The sequence below is a fragment of the Rhineura floridana genome, chromosome 9, assembly GCF_030035675.1.
Source record: "Rhineura floridana isolate rRhiFlo1 chromosome 9, rRhiFlo1.hap2, whole genome shotgun sequence".
In the NCBI taxonomy this organism is placed as follows: Eukaryota; Metazoa; Chordata; class Lepidosauria; order Squamata; family Rhineuridae; genus Rhineura; species Rhineura floridana.
Window position 1 is genome coordinate 88,453,689 of NC_084488.1, and position 23,219 is coordinate 88,476,907.

The 23,219-nt window shown below is 39.5% G+C and overlaps 1 protein-coding gene across 32 annotated transcripts in view; it reads right to left on the reverse strand.

Moving 5' to 3' along the window:
• Positions 1–23,219, reverse strand: part of ANK2 (ankyrin 2) — a 568,387-nt gene that overhangs the window by 120,824 nt on the left and 424,344 nt on the right. For 20 of the 32 annotated variants that reach the window (XM_061585317.1, XM_061585313.1, XM_061585322.1 and 17 more), the window contains 5 exons: positions 15,606–15,704; positions 15,371–15,469; positions 11,842–11,940; positions 11,409–11,606; positions 2,404–2,502 (listed from right to left, as the gene is read on the reverse strand). In XM_061585317.1, the coding sequence (XP_061441301.1) occupies positions 2,404–2,502; positions 11,409–11,606; positions 11,842–11,940; positions 15,371–15,469; positions 15,606–15,704 (594 nt within the window). Of the gene's footprint in view, positions 1–2,403; positions 2,503–11,408; positions 11,607–11,841; positions 11,941–15,370; positions 15,470–15,605; positions 15,705–16,720; positions 16,773–18,525; positions 18,612–23,219 lie in introns of all 32 variants that reach the window. The other 12 variants (XM_061585294.1, XM_061585292.1, XM_061585289.1 and 9 more) reach the window with 2 other exon arrangements.

The following is a 23,219-nucleotide window of genomic DNA, read 5'->3' on the forward strand; positions in this document are numbered from 1 at the left end:
AAAACATAAAATTTAATTCAAGGTGAATTATTTTCATATTAGAAAAGTTACTTAGAACAGAAATAGCATTATAGAAATCATGAGCTAAAAGGTCTTTGCTTTGAAAGGAGACAAGCTATGAAGAATAAGTTAAAATTGCCCTAATTTATATATTTTACCTCACTCATATATACTGTGCTGTCTAGACTAATGAGGCTCAAATATGAATTACATCTACAGGATAGAGGGGAAAAAAGAGTTCAATCTTACTGAAGGAATCATTTGAGAAGCCCAGAAAAATAGCAGCTTGATCAATATACACTGTACGTTTGTTCAGCCAGACACACTACTTGAAAACTCCGTGTGGAATTACATGCAAATGTAATCAGAGCAGAATGGTACATTACAGAGAATACAAACTCTGTGAAAATGGCAGCCCCATCAAGTTCTCTCCTACCCTCCTGGTACTTTCTAGTTCAATTTGCCCTGACATCATTCCCTGCCTCCATTGCACATAATAAACTGTAGTTAGCAGAGAAATGTGGGGAAAGTTCAACTCTAGCCATTATAGTGTGTGTGTAGAAAACATGACATGGGGCTACCAGTTTTGGTAGCAAACCAAAACGTCTATAATGTGCCGTTCCATTAATGTGGCAACTGTAAAATATCATGCATATCTACAAGGAATCAGCAGTTTAATTCTAATACTGCAGTGAGGTTACTTGATGGAGGGTCCTATCCTGCAATACAACAGCACTCCTAAAGAAGCTGCACAGGATGCCAATAAGCTACTGGGGCAGGTTCAAGGTTTTGGTTAAACCTTTAAAGCCCTGAACATCTTAGGGCAAGGATACCTGCAGAAGTACCTTTCTCCCATTTATTTATTTATTTATTTATTTATACTTGTATACCGCCCCATAGCCGAAGCTCTCTGGGCGGTTTACAATAACTAAAAACATTAAAACAAATACAATTTAAAACAGATCTTATAAAAACAATTCAAAACACAATTTAAAAATTAAACAGTATAAAACACATGTATAACATTGTCCGGAATGCATGTCCCTCCTCCAAAAACAAAAAATTAAATGTGGGCCTTGTAATGAAAGAACTTGGAAATGTGTTCCCGTTGGTTGAGGGAGGGGAGCCAATCAGTCACAGTCTTCATTCCTATTGGGCGGGGCAGCAAGACCCATAGGGGCCCCAAAATGACTCACCACATCGAGTCATTGTAAACACGAGCCTATAGGTCACGGGACCACGCCCAAAAGTGCCCTCAGAAGGACCAGGCACATGGTAAAGACTCACAACCTATTCCTTTGGATCTGCGGTGAAGTGATGGGCATGTAGTGGGTTAACACAAAGCCCCAAAACATTGTCAGGGCTCTGAGGGGGCACACAGAGACCTGAGTGGACTCAAAATCTTTCCCTTGGGATTGGGGCACTGGGTTGGAAGCACAGAAAGAAGGTTACACACCACCCCAATTCAATCATTCATCAGGCCCCTCACACAAAAATTGGAGGCCTTCTTGGTTGTGCTGCAATCTCAGTTAGTGGAAACCAGAGGTAGGACTTTTTCTGTTGTGGCCTCCTTCCTATGGAATCACCTCCTCTTGAAGCACTTATATATTTAGTGTTCCAGAACATATATATTCTTGGACAGCACTAGAAGTTATTCATGTAGTCTACTCAAAGGGTGTATTTGGATAGATTTGGCTTAGTTTATATGGAGTTATATACCACTGATACAAAGTTTTGTAAGAAATTCCTTTCAGGTTTATGGATATCAGTCTTGCTAAGGTTTTTACCCATATCCAGCCCCATTCTGCTGTATTTATTTCCTGTTCTACATCTCTTGTCCATTTCCCCATGTAAATTCCTGATTTGTTGTCAAATTCTAAAATTATGGAATAAAATTTGCCTGTCAACCCCTTGTTGTTCATGACTGTAAATAATGCTTCATATTTGTTTTCTGTAAAGCTGATGATATTCCGGTGCTTGTTAACAACTTACCTGTGCCCTCAAGCTTTTTCTGGTGTTTAATATCAAGAATTAATTTATGGTGCCCTTGGGGTTATCACTTGCATTTTATTTATATTACTGTATAAACAAACTCACACTACCTGTACTAACTGCAATGGAAAATTATTGCCAGTACTGACTGGAATAACTAATTGGCTATAAGAAAAGGAGACAGTGTAAGAGGAGTGTAAAGTGAGACTAACAATATTATTTCTGTCATTATACATATAAATATTTTCTGCTATAAAACAATCCTTACATTGCAACATATACTTGTGATGTAATCTTAACTTTACTTGTGATGTAATCTTAACTTTACTTGTGATGTAATCTTAACTTTAGCAATGAGCACAAGTGTTTGGTTACTGGTGACTTCAGGTTGAAACTTCAGCTAATTCCTACCTTTCCAGCTGAATCAGGAGATGCACGGCGCTGTAGCAGGAGCTTTGCCACATCAAGGCTTCCATATTTAGCTGCCACATGCAGTGGTGTGAATCCCTTCTATAAAATGTACAAGTGGAAAAACAGAGTACATTAATATAATCTTAATATGTGTTACTCAGTTTTTTAAAAAATTCCCCACAATTCTCAATGCAATTAATCCTCAGATTAAAAACATCTTATTAAGAAAGGAACTGAAATAATTAATCATGACTTCTCAAAGGTCCATAGCATATTTCCCAACTTGATAAGCATTTTCCCCCTGAAAGCTATTAGAAACCAGGCAAGCACCATCCTGCTATGTTTCAGATGTCAAGTTAAAACAGTTTTATTTCAGGAGGGCTTTGCACCATGAATGTTGTTTTAACATTCTACTCTGATGTTTTAATTTATGTTTTAAATTTTGTATATTGTATATTTTACTTTTTTGTAATTCACTTTGAAACATGGGATGAAAAACGGTGTAATTTTTAACAGCAAATAAATAAACACTAATAGGCAAAAAACCTTGCAGTTTAAGAATGTAGCTATAGCCCACAGACATTTCTATCAAACTTTAAAAAGTAGGGAAATTGGGCAGCTATAGTGAATGCACCAGGGGAGCAGGAGACCTGAACTCCTCTCTGAGATACTGGACTGCCCTACAAAGTTGTCAAAATGCAAACACAATTTGGGGTGGTCTTTCACATCCCAATCCACTTCTTGTGTGCCTTGGAATAATTTGGTAACATGTGCCTCTGAGCATATGGTGAGTGGTGGCAACACCTGCCATCTCCAAAGACACAGAATTATATTTTTGTATGTTTGTTGGTGTTCTTCTTACTTTGCTTCTTTCCTGTGTTACTAATATTTCTACAGAGAATCTAATCTAGAAAATTTTATTTCCCTCATTATTCATCCTAGAAATCTGTGTCAAATTTATTTATATTAATTTCAAAGCCTTTTTATTGGACAATGTCATATGATGGTGAAGACAGCCTTTTTTGTTTCAAATTGGAGGTTATGTACTATTTCGGGCACATTAACAGTTGAATCTGAAACTACAGTTTGATGTAAAATCAAACTGATTACAATATGTTGCTATGTCAGCAATATCTCTAGCTGTTGGAAAAAAGAAGATGCATGTTTTCAGCCTGCTATGTTTAAACCACTTCATTTAAGGCAAGGTGGGCATGGCCAAATAAAAACATAGAGCACACCTAGAATTTTGCTAGGATATATTTCACCTCCCACTGTTTATTTTGTGCAAATTGAGACACTCCTTTTTTTTTTTACAATAATTTTTATTCAAATTTTCATAAAACATAGAAAACAAAATCATAAAACATTCAAAGACAAAAAACAAAACAAAACAAAAATGATTAAACAAAAAAAAATAAAATGTTGACTTCCCATTTGTCACATATCAAATCAGTTATAGGTCTACAATATATAACAATCCTGTCTCTTAAATCATATTATAAAATCACTTTCCTCCAGTAGTTATCTTAATTAATCATCAAATCTCATAAACATTACTTTATTCTTTCCACAAAAAGTCAAAGAGAGGTTTCAATTCTTTAAGAAATATATCTATCAATTTTTCTCCAAATAAACATGTCAATTAATCCATCTCGTTAATAATTATAATAATCTTATTGTCATAATCATAGTCCAAATAAACATTTCGATTAATCCATCTCATCAGAATCTGTTAGGTCCAATAATTTCAATAGCCATTATTCCATTATCCCTATTAGTTCCATCTTCCATCTTCAATAGTCCTGTTAAGTCCAGTAATTTCAGTGTCCAATCTTCCATTATCAGTATTCCATAATAATCTTGCTGTTGTAGCCATAGTCATATAATAAGAGTCTGATGGGAATTTCCTCTATCCCAAATATTTTCTTGCCATCCATTCTGAATAAGTTGCTGAAACATTGTTGTAAAGTCATATCTGTGTTCTTCTTTTTTAGAAAATGCACTGGCTCATCTCTTAAGAGTTTTTCCATTGTCACATGACTGCAGTTAATTCCATAGATTTTCTCTATATCAAGCTCCATCACATCATTCCAGTCCAGAAGATTATCCAAGCCATTGATAACTTTATCTCTAATATCTTCATTAATTTCTTCAGAGATAACGTTAAATTCCAAACAGTAGATTTTATTTCTAAAATCCATAAACTCCAGATCTTTTTCCAATTCCACATTTGTTCCAATCTCCAGGGCTTGTATCTTCCCTTTATTTTTTCTTTTCTCATCTCTGATCTCATTCTCCTCTCTCACAGGGTCCCCTATTTCTTTAAACTCCTGCGTCATTTTGCTCAGTTCAATTTTCAGCTCCTTACTACCCTGTCGCAGGGTTTGTTTCGTTATCTCAATCTCATCCATTATTTTCTGAAACATAATTACTTCCAGATTCTCAGCCACTTTCTTGATTGCCATTTTTAAAACCACGAAAACAAAGCAAAACAAAAATAAAGAAGAACCACTTCTTATTTCAGCAACAATTGGGTTAATATTCCAGGCTTGATGACATCACAGTATAAACAGAGCAACCTGCCTTATCTCTCTATGTTCAAGAATGCAAAATAAATTTAGTTCCCAGCATCAAAACAGTTAGTGGCGTCGTGAAGAAGCAGATTCGTCAAAATAAAATAGACCAAAAAGAGAATAGTCCCAGACAATATAATATTCCTCGGAATAGAAATCAGGAATAGAAATCCCTCTTCTGTTTATTATCTTTAGAATGCACTTCCAGGACAGCTTTTTGCGACAGAAACAGAGATAAGCTGTTAATTTCGTGAATAACAGAGAAGAGCTATATCTCACCCAGAAGTTGTCCAAAGCCGATCAATCTGACAAATCTCCTTTTGCTGCAACAATTTAAACCAAGTAAAAAAAATAATAGAAAGAAGGGTGCTTGCCTGTTAGTCCGTTCTCTCTTTCAAGAAAAGATAAACGTATCGCTTAAGCAGATAGAGCTTGTTAGGAAGTCCGTCCGGCATTGTTGGCTGGACCTTATCTCATAAATTAATGAAATCCAGTCCTCCCAACAAAAACGGGCTTTGAGGTTGATCTCTACGTTTCTCCCTGCCCGGGAGAAATTTCCATCAGTCAAAAAAAAAAATGTTCTGACTGATTTATATCTGAATAAGCTTCTTTTGAGGCGGGAGCCCGTCCCAAAAGCAGGCACAAGCGAAGTCACCCTTCCCGGAAGTCCAAATTGAGACACTCCTGATGTCCACTGGAGACTATTCTTCAGAATAGTCACTGCCATTATTCCACAATTATGTTTGGAGTTTGTTTAGTGTAAATTTTTCAAAGTGTTGCTGTGCTTCACATATTCAAGAAACAGAAACAAAAGAAAATGATTTCCTATAGGAAACTTCAGTAAAATTGCAAAGTTAATCAGACATACTTAAAGTGGCCATCTGAACTACATCAACTGTCTTAATAATGTTGCTTCCTCCCTGCTAAAACAACATCAGCACAGCACATGTCTTCTTTCTATTATTTGGGCTGATTGCAAGTGTTGCCACCGCTCACCATATGCTCAGAGGCACATGTTCCCAAATTCTTCCAAGCTACACAGGAAGTGAATTGGACTGTGAAAGACCAACCCAAATTGTGTTTGCATTTTGACAAATTTGTAGGGCAGTACAATATATCTGAGAGGAGTTCAGGTCTCCTGCTCCCCTGGTGCATTCACTATAGCTGTCCAATTGCCCTGCTTTTTAAAGTTTGATAGAAATATATGTGGGCTATAGGTATGGTCTTAAACTGCAAGGTTTTTTGCCTATTTGTGAATTTCCCTGCTTTTTAATCCGGGAGGTAAGAAATGGGATCCTGTGCAAGTTTGCTGAGAATGGATTGATCATTTGCATGCTTATTGAGTTCAGTGGGATTTACTCCCCTGCAATCATGCTTAGGATAGGTGAAACTGACCACAGGGGATGGAGAGGGGAGGAGAGGAGGGGCAGGTTTGATTATTTGCATGTTTATTGAGTTCAGTGGGATTTACTCCTGTACAATCATGCTTAGGATAGGTAAAACTGACCAGGGGGGAGGGACAGAGGGCTGGAGTGGGCAGAGGAAGAGGGGAGGGGAGGAGGAAGGGAGAGGGGAGAGGAAGGAGGGGAAAGGCAGGTCTGATCATTTGCATGCTTACTCAGTTCAACAGGATTTACTCCTATGCAATCATGGTTAGAATAGGTAAAACTGACCATGGGGGAGGAGGAAGGGGAGGGGGAGGAGAGGAAAGGGGAAGGAGGGGATTGGAGGGGGGCAAAGGAAGGGGGAGGGAAGGGCAGGTTTGATCATTTGCATTTTTATAAAGTTCAATGGCATTTACTCCTGTGCAACCATGCTTAAGATAGGTAAAACTGACCATGAGGAGGAGGGGGGGAAGGAGGGGATTGGAGGGGATTGAGGGGGAGGGGATTGGAGGGGAAGGAAGGGGCAAGAGGGAAGAGATAGGAAGGAGGAGAAGAAAGGGTAGGTTTGATCAGTTGCATACTTTTTGAGTTTAATGGGATTTATTTCTGTGCAATCATGTTTGAAAATGGAAATGGACTGCCTTCAAGTCAGTCCTATGGTGTTCCTATGAATAGGGTTTTCATGGTAAACAATATTCAGAGGTGGTTTTACCATTGTCTTCCTCTGAGGCTGAGAGGAAGGGACTGGCCCAAGGCCACCCAGTGAGCTTCATGGCTGTGTGGGGATTCGAACCCTGGTCTCCCAGGTCGTAGTCCAACACTGACCTGGGGGAGGGGCAGGTAGGGGAGGAGGAGGGGGAGGAGAGGAGATTGAGTGGGTGGGCACTGGGCAGAGGGGAAGCCCATTTCCTTTTCAAAAGGAAAACAATACTCTGAACAGTATTATTGCTTTTCAGTGTTTTCCCCACCTTTTTATTCTACAGCAGGCACATGTAGCCTCCCACCCAAATTTAAACCAAAGCTGTCACTGGCCACATCCACACCAGGCCTTTATTTCACTTTGGAGAGTCATGGCTTCTCTCAAAGAATCCTGGGAAGTGTAGTTAGTGAAGGGTGCTGAGAGTTGCTAGGAGATGCCCTGTTCCCCTCACAGACCTTCAATCAGAGTGGCTGACTCTTAAACCAGTGACTGGCTGGCTGTTAAACCAGTCTGGCCACTGGAGCTCTGTCAGTGGAATAGGAGTCTCCTCTCAGCAACCTTCACAAACTACACTTCCCAGGATTCTTTGGGGGAAGCCATTACTGTCTCAAGTGAAATCAAAGTCTGGTGTGGGTGTGGACCCCTGATTAGTCAAGCCCAGCAGCTGTGAGTTTGGCTTTTAGAACACTGACAGTTGGTTCTTACTGAGCATGCTTGACACTATCATTCAGTTCAATGCAAACTTTCTTAAATTAATTAAAAATTAGCCAGGCAGTTTTTAAACTTTTAAACTGCAGAAGATGAAGGTTGGAGTATGGGTCAAGGTCAGTAATAGGATTACAGGTACTCTGTGACCATGGCTGAGTTTTAATGAATTTCAACAGATTATGAGAACTCTGACAGAAAAAAGTCCAAAAGGGTTCTAGGTTTTTTCTTTCTTTTTATATTTATTTATTTATTTATTAATTTTTTATACCGCCCCATAGCCGAAGCTCTCTGGGCGGTTCACAACATCAAAATATCAACATACAATTTAAAAACCACACATTAATCAATTTAAAACATAACTCATTAAATTTCCAAAAAACCTATACTAAACTAAAATACTAAAAATACAAAATGCTAAATACTACAATACTAAAATGCTAAAATGCTAGAATGCCTGGGAGAAGAGGTAGGTCTTAACCTGGCGCCGAAAAGACAACAATGTTGGTGCCAGGCGTACCTCATCAAGGAGATTATTGAACTTTCTGTTCTCTCTGACTGTTTTCTGTACAGTAGGGCCCTGCTTTACAGCATTCCGCTTTAAGGTGTTCTGCTGATATGGCAGCTTTCGTTTTCCACTTTAAAGGGTTTTTTTCCCGTTTGCAATGTTTTGTGCCATTTTCACATCATTTTCGCGCGATGCGGCCCATTAAAGTCAATGGGGATCCGCTTTACAGCGGGGGTCCAGAACGGAACCCGCTGTATAAGCGGGGCGCTACTGTATTGCCATGAAAATTTAGAGGGTTGTTAAGCAGGCATTTCTGTTTTCATGAAGACTAGTATCAAGCTACAGTGTTTAAAGAAGTGAATGTCATATTTCTTTGGATATCGTTATATTCAATTTTTGTTGAAGTCATATTAGCAATTCCTTTGGTTATCGCATTATATTCAATTTCTGTTGAAAGTCATATCAGTAGCCATTGAAAAAGACAACTGTCGAAACGCGTCTGGCTGAACTTTTTAAACAAAAAAAATATATTTCTCTTTTCTCTATAAAAGAAACAGACCATTTGAACAAAATTTGTACACGTCAGATACATTCTTCATGATGTATACTGTTTTAGTCACATACTTTTGAATATCATAGTATCATGTTTGTCATTGTTTGACTTTTGTATGTTATACCTTTTATATTCCTTTTTATTGTATTTTTATATGTTTTATTAAATTTACACTCAGTATTCTCATAACTATATCAACCTTAATTTCTTAGTCCTATTTCTGAGTTCAGGACTGTAAGTTTTGTTAGGTTTTCTTTTGAAATGAGTTTATGGGAAGTATCAGAATGGCATGCGGGGTACTTTTACTTTAACATTGCGGAAAGTGAAAAATCCATGCTAACGATAGTATTAAAGATGGGAACATCCGACATCCAGTATCTGTGCATGCATTCACATTTTTGCGTTGTATTCCTTCTCAGCAGCTGCCTTCACTGTACCCTATAACTGGATTTGGTAAGAAGATTTTCAAATCAAATACTACATATGCACTAACAGCAGATTTGCTGCAAACAACTTTCATATCAAATGTGAGGGTCTGTGGACTATTAAACTTACATTCATGACATATCTTCAAAATGGTTTTTTAAATGGAGTGGAAACCATTTCAAACCTAGTTGTAGTCTATGTCACATTTTATTGCTTTACTGGATTGCAGATCTCCTTTTGTAACAATCCATTTTCTTTAGAAAGGAACAATGAATACAGCTATTTAAATAACTCATGAGGTCTAAATCAAGCACCTCTAAAGAATTAATCCTCTGAATATGAGTCAGTGGGAGACTGCATCACACAAACACACCAGGCATTTTAGCAGTGTTAATAATCATCTGTCTGTGATCAAACACCTCTTGCTCTGAATCACTGTGGTAGTTTAAGAAAACCAGTATTTAGAAAGTAATAGGCTAACATGAACTACGAGAATAGTATTTATAGCTCTATCAGTTCTCATTCTATTTATACTAATAAGACCATTATGAACTTTTTGCACTGCAGCTTTAGAGCATCTTTCCTCAACCTGAATCCCTCCAGATGCTTTGGACTCCAACTCCCATCAGCCCAGTTAACATGGTCAATGGTCAAAGATGATAGGAACGGTAGTCCAAAAGATCTGGAGGGAAGACTGCTATGGAGAATTTACCTTGTTCTAACTCAGGAATAGCTGGTGAGGTGGAGTATCACTACGGCTGCATTCAGACGTGGGGCTTATTGTGTTAGCTTAACGGATTAAACTGGTAGCACTTTTGTCATGATTTCTAAAATTCTTTTCATACTGTAGTACCTGTTGTGTTAAGGAACTATGGCTTTTTCAGCTGATATACCAGCATTTTGTGAAACTGTCTTTCATACTGCTGCAATGAACAGCGCCTTTTTTTCATCCCTCACCCTTATACACATGTGCACTGCAGTTCCCCATAATTCACTGCTTGAGTTAGTGTCTGGACACAGGCATGTGTTTGGGAAAAGGAGAAAGGGAATATTGCTACCCACGCCTAATCAGAATACCGGTACAATTTTCATCAGACAAAAAAAATGGTGCACTTCTAAAGGGCGGGAACGTATTGCATGCTGGGATGCCTGTCACCTCGGCAGCTGCAGCTAGTGCAAAGCTCTCACAATCTTCTGGGTTCCCAAGCTTGCAAATGGATTATTTCTGGTATTATTTATGTTGAAAATTAGCGTTAAACTTCCACTATATTCCACTAGATTTCTGGAACTAGATTTTCCGTCATGTGAAAGGTCCAATATGATGCACATTTATCAGGTAAGAAATTGTGGGAATAATGGAATAAAGTGCAGTGTGAATGCAGTCATTCATTTACATAGGTGGGGACAGGACAGGGCAAGGCAGCAGCGAAGTCAGGGCTGCAGAGGTGCAGCAGCAATGGGGTCACTGGATTATCTCCACTGGTACACCAGCACAGCCCAGATCTCACTGCTCCTCTCTGTCTTGTCCAGATAAGCAGCAGCAACACCAGTGTCAGAAGGTCAGCTCCATAGCATCGCCCCACTGCACTGGCTGCTCCTGACTTAACTATAACTCTATTATTATTCCTATTTAGAGATGGACAGATCACTCTACATCTGGTTCATGTCACTCCTAAGACCTTTCTGTCCCATTTCCACTTTCTCTGCAATTGTTTTTTTTTTAAACAACCTGCATGAAAATTAACATATAAATACATATTTTCTCTCAAAATACACATTTCTAAATGTATTTTGATACATTTTTGAGTGGAAAATTGCAGGGCAATATTCTGGAATAACTAATATTTATCTGAGAATAATACCCTATGAACTCAATGGGCCTTACTTCTGAGTAGGCACATATACACTGTGCCTATTGTGCAGTAAGTTTCAATCAGCACATTCATCTGGGAGGTATGAATTAGGTCAGCTCATATAAGAATTCACAACAATCAAATTAAACAAGCATCATTATTCCCATTTTACAGATGAAGACTTGATGAAGATAGTGGCTTGCCAGAGGAGGGATCTGAAGGCAGTTCCACTTGGCAGAAGTCCACCACTGACATCAACTGGCTCACTACTGGAATGTTAACACCAAAACTTTGTATTTTACCTTTGTAGCCAAAGAGTGTGCTGCACCTGCTTCCAAGAGAACTGATGCTACATCAACTTGACCTTCTCGGGCAGAGATGTGCATTGGTGTATAGCCATTAGTAGTTGCAGCATCTGGGTGTGCCATGTGTTGCAATAACAGCTGGACAATTTCTGTTTTACCCAAGCGAGAGGCAATATGCAGTGGAGTCTGTTCCTCCTACAACTCAAAGCAGAAAAGATGTTAGGGTGGGACTGTTGTTTTTAAAGATGAAACTCATCCGCCCCCTCCAATTTCAGTCTACAGGTGTTTAAAAGGTACATAAATATGAAATGTTCCCCTTCCCCACTACAAACATATTTACAAAACAGTCCCAAAGAAGGAAAAAAAACACATCCAGAAACTCTTATGTTTTTACAATAGAGTACAGAGGTAGACATGTGAAAAAACCTACCCTTGCTCGAGCATCAACTAGTGCACCATTCCTCAGGAGGCAGCGCACCACTTCCACCTGTCCTGCACGAGCAGCCATGTGTAATGCAGTCTCACCACGCTAAAGAAAAAGCAGATGTTTAAATCTGTTAGTCCTCTCAACAAAAACCTTATTAGTCTCATTTGTCCAGTGTAATAGAATCAAAGCTTCTACTTTTAATATCCAAAAGGAGCTAATATAAAACTTAGTGATTAATGTATGTCATTCCCCCTACAGTGCCACTGTTGAGCATCTCTTTGAAAGAGAGATGTCTAGAAGTGAGAAGCTGACTAGTCTTCGCCAACCTGGTGATCTCCAGATGTGTTGGACTACATTTCCCGTCAGTGCCAGCCAGCATGGCCATGGTGGCTTGGGTTTTATTATATATTATTATTATCATTATTTTTACCCCGCCCTTTTTCCAAAACTGGAACTCACGGCGGCTTCCAGATAAAAGCACACATATAATTAAAAACATACAGATTAAAATCAAATTAAACAATTTACAGTATTAAAACCATTCATACATATAGTTAAAATATGGGAATCGTAGTCCAACACATGTGAAAGATACCAAATTGGCAAAAGCTGGGCTAGACCAACCATGGAAGCTATCAGGTTTATGTTAAGGACCAGGAGTCAGATTCCTCTTCAGGTGATGGAGCCAAGAACTTCAGAAGGGGAAGGGAATGCAGGGCCAGTCTTGTGCTGCTACCACAAAGACCCTGTGAAGACACTGTCCCTTCAGCCAGAATAAGTGGCACTGCTGTCCTCAGAGTGAGAGGACTTCACTGAACGCCAGTGAGACCAGAGGTTCCTCTGCTCTGTCATTGTAGGAGATTGGTAGAGAGGGCTGGGCCCCTTTAATCAAAGCAGCACCTTTGTGGCTGCTACTATCCAATTCAATTCAAAAATATTTATTGTACTAGCCAAAGGCCATGACAAATACATTAAAATGTGAAAACATAAAATATAAAAACATACAGAAGTATGCAAAAGTATACAAAGAACAAGTTGTTGTGACCTGTAGTAGGCTTCTACTATTTAGCTCCGAGTCTCAATTTTCTCCTTGCTAAAGAAACACCAGAGCTCTGTGTTCCTAGAGCTTAGCCTGAGCCATACACTTTGCCTGAACCTTTATCTTTTCTTGCATCACTTTGCACTGTATCCAGACTGACACTTTCACCCTGCAGCCAGCCTGAGTTCTGATTTGACTCACCCTTCCTTGCTCTACCCTGCCCTGGAACAGAACAGTTCATAACTTCAGTTACTGCATGAATCACGTAAACTGCTATCATTATCATCCTTATACTAATAATATTATTAGGCCCTGTGAATTTAATGAAGTATAGTGTGGAGGATGAAAGCCATTTCTGTTCATTTATTGAACTAAAATCTAATTTGGAACAAGTATCAGATTTAGGGTACAACATTTGGAAGATATGCTTCTATGGGGAGCCCTACTAGGATGGCAGAATTTGATATACACCATTGTCACCAGAGATACACTGGAAGAACTGCATGGAGATGCCACCAAATCTCTATGCCAGCACATCTCCACCTCTGGCACAACTCCACCAGCAGACCGAACAGGGCTGAGAAGTGGGCAGGAGGGGGGAAAGAGGAGTAACTATACCCAGTCACATCTTACCACCAGCAGTATATAAACCCTTGACAAGGAGACTATGACTTTGATTACAGTAAACACAACATGATGAGGTCATCACTCTGGCCTCAGGTTGAACACACTTAGGGCACACAAGGGGGCACTTGATTATGGGGACAATATAAAAAGGGGACTTTATACAAAAACCACTCTATACAAGCAACCTAACCTCAGAACAAATATATGAAGAGCATATTGATAATACTTCTGTTCCCAGAACTCATACAGATATTTTTACTCAGGACTCCAAACACAAACACCCAACAGCAAACTCTGTTCCACTCCTACAACTGGGGATGGAAGGACAGAGAAAAGAAAGGGAAGAGGAGAGATCCATGACAGAGAGTATATGCTGCCATTGTGTCCCAGCTCTCTGCCTCATATGCAAAAACAGTGTTTTGCCTAAACTGTATTGGTGAAACAATCCCCTCCCCAGCTGTTGGAAACAGTATCTCCCACACAGGAGACAAGAGAGTTGCCCCTCATGCAGGCAAGTTCTACTGCAACCATTGCTACTTTTAGCCAAATGCTCCTGCCTGGGCACATGGAACAAAACACATGATCTTTGCACGCACAAGGTTACACTTGGATGTTAATCCACAGCTTTATACTTCATAATTTATTAAGCCATTGCCAAACATTATAGCTATGCATTCCTCCCTCCTCCATTACGCAAGATCTTTGATATGGAGATCCTGGCTTGCATCAAGGCAGACTTCCCTGGTATGGATATAATAGCGAACTCTGGCTTAATGCAAGCCAGGATCTTCACATCAAAGCTGGCACGCAACAAGAACAGAGTTAGGGAAGGGAGTGGCCATAGTGGAGTAAGCTTATTTCAGGTCACCTACTATATTTGGCATGCAAATTACAGCAAGAACATCTCTGTTTCTACATCTAGATGCATCGTTTTGTCTCTACAAACCTTTCCACAACCCAAAAAGTGTTCTCATTTTAGTGGTTCCATTTATCTCTACAACACTTTTTGATTTTGCAGCCATTCAGGTTGAATGTTAACATCTTAAAACAATTACTGATTCAACTGGTAGGTTTAAATAACAAGAAAGAATTTCAAACTACAGCGAAGTATTAAAAACTTAATATCTAAGCATTTATTACTGTCCATGTTATGCTCTTTGGTTATTTTCCCAGCTGCAATTTTGTTAGCTCTATTTCCGTGAATAAATTATATATGGCAAAATGTAATTGTATGTATACATATAGATTTAGGACTACCATTTTTAAGTAATCTTGTTTGTTAGTGAAATGAAAAATACTAAATACTACACAGACTATCTCACATTTAAGCACTAGTCGAATAACACAGGACAAACTGAAGTCCACAGATATTTAGATTTGGGCTTCAATCTTATACTTACTAGAAAATAAGTCTTACTGGACTCAAAACAACTTCCAAGTAAAAATGTTTAGAATCAGGCTTTAAATATTATTTTCTTTCAAATCGCATTCAATTTTTTAATCAAAGTTGCTTTTGATGACTGCTTATAGTAGTTAGAAGTATATATTTGTTCATGTACACAAACACTTATTACTATAAGTAAGGTAGGTCTGCCAATACCAAACAGAGGTCTCCTTTTTTTAAATTCAAGGAACCTGAAATAACTTTTTACAGATTTGTTGAGACGTTCAATTAAAAAAAACTAAACCAAACCAAAGACATACAGAGGAGCAAAAGAAATGGAAAAAAATCCCCTCCATTTTGTGTGTATTTATGCAAAACTGATTTATAGGAAAGGGTCATAATATAATGATACCAAATGTAACTTTTGGGTAAGGTACATGGCAGTGCAGCAAATTGATTACTCAAACCTAAGCCATACTCACAATGTTAGTGACATCTGGAGAGGCTCCATTCTGCAGCAGAAGGAGAACTATGTTCAAATGGCCCATAAATGCAGCTACATGTATTGGTGTGAGGCCCGACTGTGAAATAAAGCAACAGCAATTTTACTCCTCTACAGAGCGCCTTTAGGATCTTCCTCATTTATTTAAAAGGAGTGTGGAACTAAGAGAAGGAAGAAATGGTGGGAAGAGATGCTTCTTTAGGAAATTTCTCTACCTCTGTTATAGCTTGGATAGAAGCCCCGTATTTCACCAGCAGTTCCATGACTTTTATGCGATTTTTCTTGCAAGCAATGTGCAGTGGAGTAAAACCATTCTGTGCAAAAGACAATCATGTTAGTTAAAGCATGCACCCCTCAGTTCTCACACAGTGTTAGGTTATCAGATTTTCTTTGGTAACGTCAGGTTCTGCCATACTGATAAAGCATATATTCTAGGTCTGGTTTATTTCCATTGAATCCCAGCACAAAGAGAATGTGTAAAGCTAAGTGCCTTTATGAACAGACAGTCAAAGTATGCCACATCTGCAATTTAATTTGTGTAGTATTCTTCACAGTTTTTTTCCCTTGACAAGAGCACTCTCTGATGTTATGGTATGGTATGGAAACCATTTCAGCATGGTGCAATCCCAGCAAGAGTAAATAAAACAACCACATAGGTAGTGGACGTGTAAAGGGCATCATACATCGAGAATCTTCTGATAACATCTGCACAATTTTCTATGGCTTGATGTGAAAAATAGACTTTGTCAAGTTTTATTTGAAATTTTCTAAAAATATAGGGTGAAAAAAAATGCTACCAGGCAAATTTTAAGCTTTTATTCTTAGTTTATAAAGTCCTAACAATTTAAGACCAGGTTATCCTAAAGATGGTCTTGTCTCCTACATCCCCACTCAGTCCCTGCACTCAGCTGACGACACCTTGTTGGTGGTGCCATGCATTTGGCGTGTGGTTACCAGCAGCAGAGTCTCTAGTGTGGTTGCACCATCAAGTTGAAACTCTGTCCCATTGGTGGTTAGACAGGTGCTTACTATTTTATGCTTTAGATGCATGTTTAAGATTTTTCTTTTTACTCAGGCCTTTTCCAGTTGTATTGTTATTAGTTATTTCTTTGCAGATGACACTATGCACAATGAAGTATTTCATAATGCTCTGTAATTTTGTTTTATGATTGATTTTTCTTTATGTAATTTATTATACCACTTAGATATTATAAGTGGTATAATTACAGTCAATAAATTCTTAAAATAAATAATTCCCAAGATAAACAAACAAAAAGTTTCTTTAAAAAATGCTTTCTAAGAAATTTTGGCTCAGCTCTACGACAAATACCTGTTCTGTCTTGTACAATGTCAATTCCTCAGAGTGTTGTTTGTTTAACAGTCTAGTTAAATGGAATAGTAACCGTATTAGTATCAATGGCATGACTATCTTTGAATCTTAAGAGCTAAAAGATTTACTGCACTATGATTTAGCTTTAACATTGTTAAAAATTCAGTTTTGGAAAGTACTTCACTCAACATTCTAAAAGAAAACATCCCACAACATTTTCCCCATTTTTTTTCCATTTCAAACTTCAGAAGAATCTAGGGAAAAACTTTTCCTCCTTTTTCTGGATCTTCACATCTCTTTTAACTGTTTTTGTAATGAATGCCTGTGTTAAAAAAGAGAGAATAAATGATGATGTGGTTTGGCTGGTGTATTTGGCTGTTGTCCTTCTAACAGTGACTAAAAGGTAAGGAAAACATATTGTCCCTCCTGATAGCTTACATGAAACCACTTATGTTTGACAACTATCTTAGGTGTGGTATTTGTCTCTAATCAGTAACTGACAGAACAACCCAGACTATATGAAGCTAGTAAATTATGCCAGGATAAATTATGCCAGTGTAATTTTCCCCTATTCCAGACTCTGTACAGGAGCTACTAACTGAGCCGGCCTGAGCCTGGTGAAGGGAAAACAAGTCTTTGACTTACACTACTCTTTTTGCCAGTGTAACTTCTGCTGGGTTGGTATCTCACATAACCGAGCTGAGCAGAGTTTGGAATAGGGGTAAGTCACCCCCTGTTCTGTTGTGCTATGTCCCTGAAATATCCCTTTTTCAGAACTTACCCCAAGCTTGGCTAAACCCTAGCTGAGCCAGGATAGAGGATGCCACTCTATCTCTGGCTGAGCCATGATGAGGGACTTCAGCTGGCATAGCCATGGATCCACATATTGCAAACTCTGCTCATCCCAATGGATGCTGGGTTTGGATTGGTCCCCGAGCTATTTAAAAACTTGATGAGACACATCAGAGTTATCTGATGTTTTGTTTGGAAATTATCAAATCAAGCAGTGATTGGAATTAAAATGTGGAATCTACATTGGGTTTTATATATATAAAAGAACAAGAAAAATGGAGAACTGAGAAATCACCTGGTTATTATTGAAAGGTGGAGAACCAGACCCTTAACTCCCCTCTTTTCTGATATCAGATGATATAGTTAGTGCCTAAAAGATCTTATATGCTAGGGTTTTTCTCACACAAACTTCTGGGGTCCTCTGAACCATGAGGAACTCCTTTCTCAGGCTAACAATTAGCAACTTTAATCTCTGGTGAGCTGCTCATGTGTTTTTGCCACTAAATGGAAGATCCAGCATGCCAAAAGTAACATATGAAGTGGGATACCAAAAAGCAAATACTGTACATGGCAATAACTGTACGTGACCAACCAACCATGAACAGTAGTGGCTGAAAGTCAATGTAGGAATGCTTTTCCCTTCAAGTGGTGCTGCAAATAGGCACTGACAAGAACGCCTAGTTTGTTAAGGTTGTTAACTAAAATGGTTCTGTGGCAAGGAATGGTGGGGGGACCATCTTGCCTGAATTAGGGCCTCCGGAAGGCCATGAGACTATCAGTTCTCATAGCTGAACTCAGTTAATTAGGCAGTGAGTAAGAACATCAGCCTGAGACTGATACCTCAAGGCCACAGGCCTGGGAAGGTTGAGAAGCGTGTGACCGTTAGGCATGAAAGCTCTGGAAGATTTCATCATCAGAAAGCCCTCTGATAGGCTAATTAATTCCTGGCTATTGCTGGGCTTTTCCCCATAAAAGCAGAACTAAGATTCTGGGTCTTTGTTCCCCAGTGCTACCTGATGTTGTGGTTCCATCTTCCATCTGCTATCCAGGGTATACATCTCTGGGGAGATATCGAACCATGAGGTAATTCTCCGTCTTCCTACAATGTGTGAGTATAGATTAGGCTAGATGGATTTGTTATTTTTGCTTATGACTTGAACTCCTGCATTTTGTATTTCACCTAACCCTAGGGGTGTTTGGTTTAAGGAATTATTTTGCTGTTACATTTTTGCACTTATATTTTATTTTAATAAAGCTACCTTTTATTTACCAGTGTGTGTTCATTTCAGGAGAAATTTGGCTCTGAATCCAGCACCTTGGCCAATTAGCCACAGACTAAGGCTCCGAGACAAAGAATGCATCCTTGGCTCTTGTCTTTTGGAATCCTTGGCAGGTCTATTTCTGGCACTTTGGGTTTCCCCTTTGCTCAGAGTGAGTGACCAGATTTAAGGGGTGGTGGTAGTCTATCTACCTAGCAGGATTGGTGTTGGTTTAACTCAGCCCTGGTAAGGGAGGCCTGGCCAAGATCAATTGCCCTGGGCCTGAGAGTTGACCCCCCGGTAAGTATTCTTCACAGGCACTGTTTTATATGTATATGCAGCTGCACATGGCTGTCCTTAATGTTTGTTGTATTACTTAATTTAAACTAATGAAATATTACTTTGTACCACTAGGAGGCCAATGCACTTCAAGCATTAGCACTCTGTAAAGAATTAGAATAATAAAAATTAAAGTGTTATTTTTAAAATCATATGCTATTTTCCCATTAATTGTGAAGCTACTTAATTGTTAGATAAACTATTTTTGAACTAAAAACACAAATTGTTTTTGGAAATAGTCTAACATGGCAACTGATGGGAAATGTTATTAGCAGCTTCTGTTAAACCAAATGTTCATGTAGCATTAAAAAGTAAAAGACCATCCTCTTTTAACTGCTACTAAACAGAACTATTTAGCCAATTAACTGCAATTTTAGTTGCTTTTAACTTATTAGTGAATTGACTAAAATAAATAATACAAATAACATTGTGAGAATAGCCAATGACAATAAAGGTTTATGTATTATACAGTATAAAAGCATCATTCATTCCTTAGAGAGACAGGAGGTGAGACGACTAGAGCGCCGGTGGCGGAAGTCGCGCTCTGAAGATGCGCGGACACAGGTTAGAGCAGCAATAGCTGCCTACCAGGTGGCGGTAAGGGCAGCAAAGAGGGAATTCTTTGCTGCCTCTATTGCATCAGCAGAGTGCTGTCCCAGGAGGTTGTTCCAGGTGGTCCGAAGCCTGGTCGGTCCAGTTGCTCAGGAACCCTTGGAACAGTCCAAGGCCTCCTGTGACACTTTGGCAAAGCACTGTGCTGATAAAATCGAGCACATGAGGAGCTCGATTCCGTGCGCCGTGGATACAGTGAGTGAGCTAGAGTTGGCCAGTTGCAAACCGGTCAAATGGGATCGATTTCGGCCTCTTCCTTCTGAGGATGTGGACAAGGTGCTCTCATCTGTAAGGCCTACCACTTGTCTACTTGATCCTTGCCCGTCGTGGCTCCTCATGAGCTGCAAAGAGAGATTGGGCGAGGGGATCAAGGCAATGGTCAATGCATCCTTGCAAGAGGGTGTTGTGCCACTAGCCCTCAAGGAGGCTATTATAAAGCCCATCTTAAAGAAGTCCTCCTTGGATCCCCAAATATTAAACAACTTTCGCCCAATTTCGAATCTACCATTCTTGGGCAAGGTCATTGAGCGAGTGGTGGCTAATCACCTGCAGACACACCTGGATGAAACAGATTATCTAGATCCATACCAATCGGGTTTCAGGACTGGACATGGAACTGAAACAGCCTTGGTCGCTCTGGTAGATGATATGAGGAGGGCATTGGATAGGGGAGAATTCACCTTCCTTGTCCTCCTAGATCTCTCAGCGGCTTTTGATACCGTCGACCACGGTATCCTTTTAGATCGCCTGGAGAGTTTGGGATTGGGAGGCACGGTTTTACGGTGGCTCCATTCCTTTCTCTCCGATAGGCGTCAACAGGTAGCATTGGGTGATGAGGTTTCAGACCCTTGGCCTCTCAACTGTGGTGTGCCACAGGGTTCTATCCTCTCTCCCATGCTATCTAACATCTATGTAAAGCCGCTGGGAGCGATCATCAGGAGATTTGGGCTGCAGTGCCACCAATATGCGGATGACACTCAGCTCTATCTCTCATTCAAATCTTCACCGGAGAGGGCTGTGGAGACCGTATCCAAGTGCCTGGAATCCATGAGTGGATGGATGGGCAGGAACAGGCTGAAGCTGAACCCTGACAAGACCGAGGTACTACTTGTGGGAGACAAGGGAAGGTTGGGAGATGTTGACCTGGTGTTTGGCGGGATGAGGCTGGCCCTACAGGACCAGGTCCGTAGCCTTGGGGTCATTCTTGATTCCAAGCTGTCCATGGAGGCTCAGATTTCGGCCGTGAGCCGGGCAGCTTGGTATCAGTTACACCTTATACGTAGGCTACAACCCTACCTCCCTGTTCAACAGCTCCCATTCGTAATACATGCCCTGGTCGCCTCTCGATTGGACTACTGTAATGCGCTCTATGTGGGGTTACCCTTGAAAACGACCTGGAAATTGCAACTTATACAGAATGCAGCGGCGCGCTTACTTACCAACAGCCACCGCCGTGATCACATTACGCCAGTGTTATTTGATCTACACTGGCTGCCGGTTGTTTTCCGGGCCCGATTCAAGGTGTTGGTATTAGCCTTTAAAACCCTGTACGGTTTCGGCCCAGTTTACCTGAAAGAGCGCCTCCACCGCCACCAATTATGCCGCCCGACCAGATCAGCCACGCAAGGCCTTCTCTCAGTCCCACCAACCAAAACAGCTACGTTGGTGGGTACTAGGGAGAGGGCTTTTTCTGTGGTGGCCCCCACTCTCTGGAACTCCCTCCCATATGATCTTAGGCATGCCCCTTCCCCGGATGTATTCCGCCAGGCCTTGAAGACGTGGCTATTTCAACAGGCCTTTTAGATCTTTGGGATGGGTTAATCTCCATGATTTTGTCATCTGTTATATGCTGTATATGTAAATGTTTTTATAAATATACTGATGACTGTCCAGTATTTTATTTATTGAGATTAATGTGACTGCATTTGATACTATTGTATTTTATCTCATTTTAATGTACGTTGCCTAGAGTGGCTATCTGCCAGATAGGCGACACACAAATTAAATATTATTATTATTATTATTATTATTATTATTATTATTATTATTATTATTATTATTATTATTATTATTATATCAAATGAATTGTCTGAGTCATAAGCCAATTGATGCCAACTAACCAACAGTCTGGAAACCAGAATTTCAAGTGCAGGCAGCTTTGAATACCATTTAAATCATCATGGCATCGATTCTATTTAGGCTGCAGTACTAACCATGTCTGCTCATGGTTATTCCTGTGTAATTGGGTCATATTGCAGCCTTAGTCTCTTTGATATTTTTCAACCATGGATTCTATCCACAATCATGGATTCTATCTGGTATGATTAATGTGCTGCCTAGGACTTTGGCAAGAATCCAGAGAGCTGCTTGGACATACATGTAGCTTGTACTAGCTCAGTGGAATTTATTAATTTTTAATACAAACTGTTTCTGAAATTGAGCGGAACTTAAAGATCAGTTTGCTGTGAGGGGAGGGGGCCTCAGCTTGGGGGGGGAGAAGAAAGCCTCAAGCCACCTTATGCTCACAGAACTAGTTTCTTTGTCTTTTTCCCCACTGAAAAAAGGGCTATGACCCTAACATGCAAACACTAGTTCAGACAACATGAATTTACCTACTGAATTAGAATTATTAGACAGTGCCAGGCAACAATGTTTAGAAACCAACATTTCCAGAGAGCCATCAGAGTGACATTTGTGTTCTTTACTACACACTCCTTCCAGTACAGAACCTTTGGTCTTCTAGTTGTTGTTGAACTACAACTTCTATCATTCCAGGCCTCTTGCTGGAGCTGATGGGAGTTGACCTTCAGCAGCATCTGGAAGGCCAAAAATTCCCCACACCTACAATACAGAATGCAATATATGTTCTAGGGAGTGAAGGGGAAGCTCATGAAGAGATGGAAACTCCAGAGGAGGACTGGGATTACCAAATCTGAGACTTTATTTTGCTGCCTGCTGTTTAGTCTGGATAAAGGAATGGATTTTATTGAGGAATAAAAGACTATTGGATTTGGAGGGCCATAATTTGAAGTGGGGATGGCATGGATATCTATGGTATGACAAAGTAAAAGTAAATGTAGACTTTAACAATCATTTTATAAGACGTCCTCTGTTGAAAATATGGAATAGATACAAACCAAGGTTTTATTCGAAAATACCATTATGTGTCTCAAGTCAAGAAGCGTTTTATAGAAGAGAAATGACTGGAAAAGAGAAATGGTTAACTTATCAAGAACTATTAGAAAATGTACATGGAGAATATACAATGAAAGAGAGAGAACAACTGACAAAGGAAGGATATAGTTTTCAATGGTTTGCCTATTTACAATTGTTAGAAAGATATAAAATGGACAAGAAAATGTATGGGTTTGAAATAAGTAAATCTGATTTTGAAATAGGATTGTGTACAAATGATGAAAATATAATTGCGAAAATGTATAAACTCTTATTGAAAATGGATATGGAGGAAGAACAAGTAAAAGAGTGTATGGTAAAGT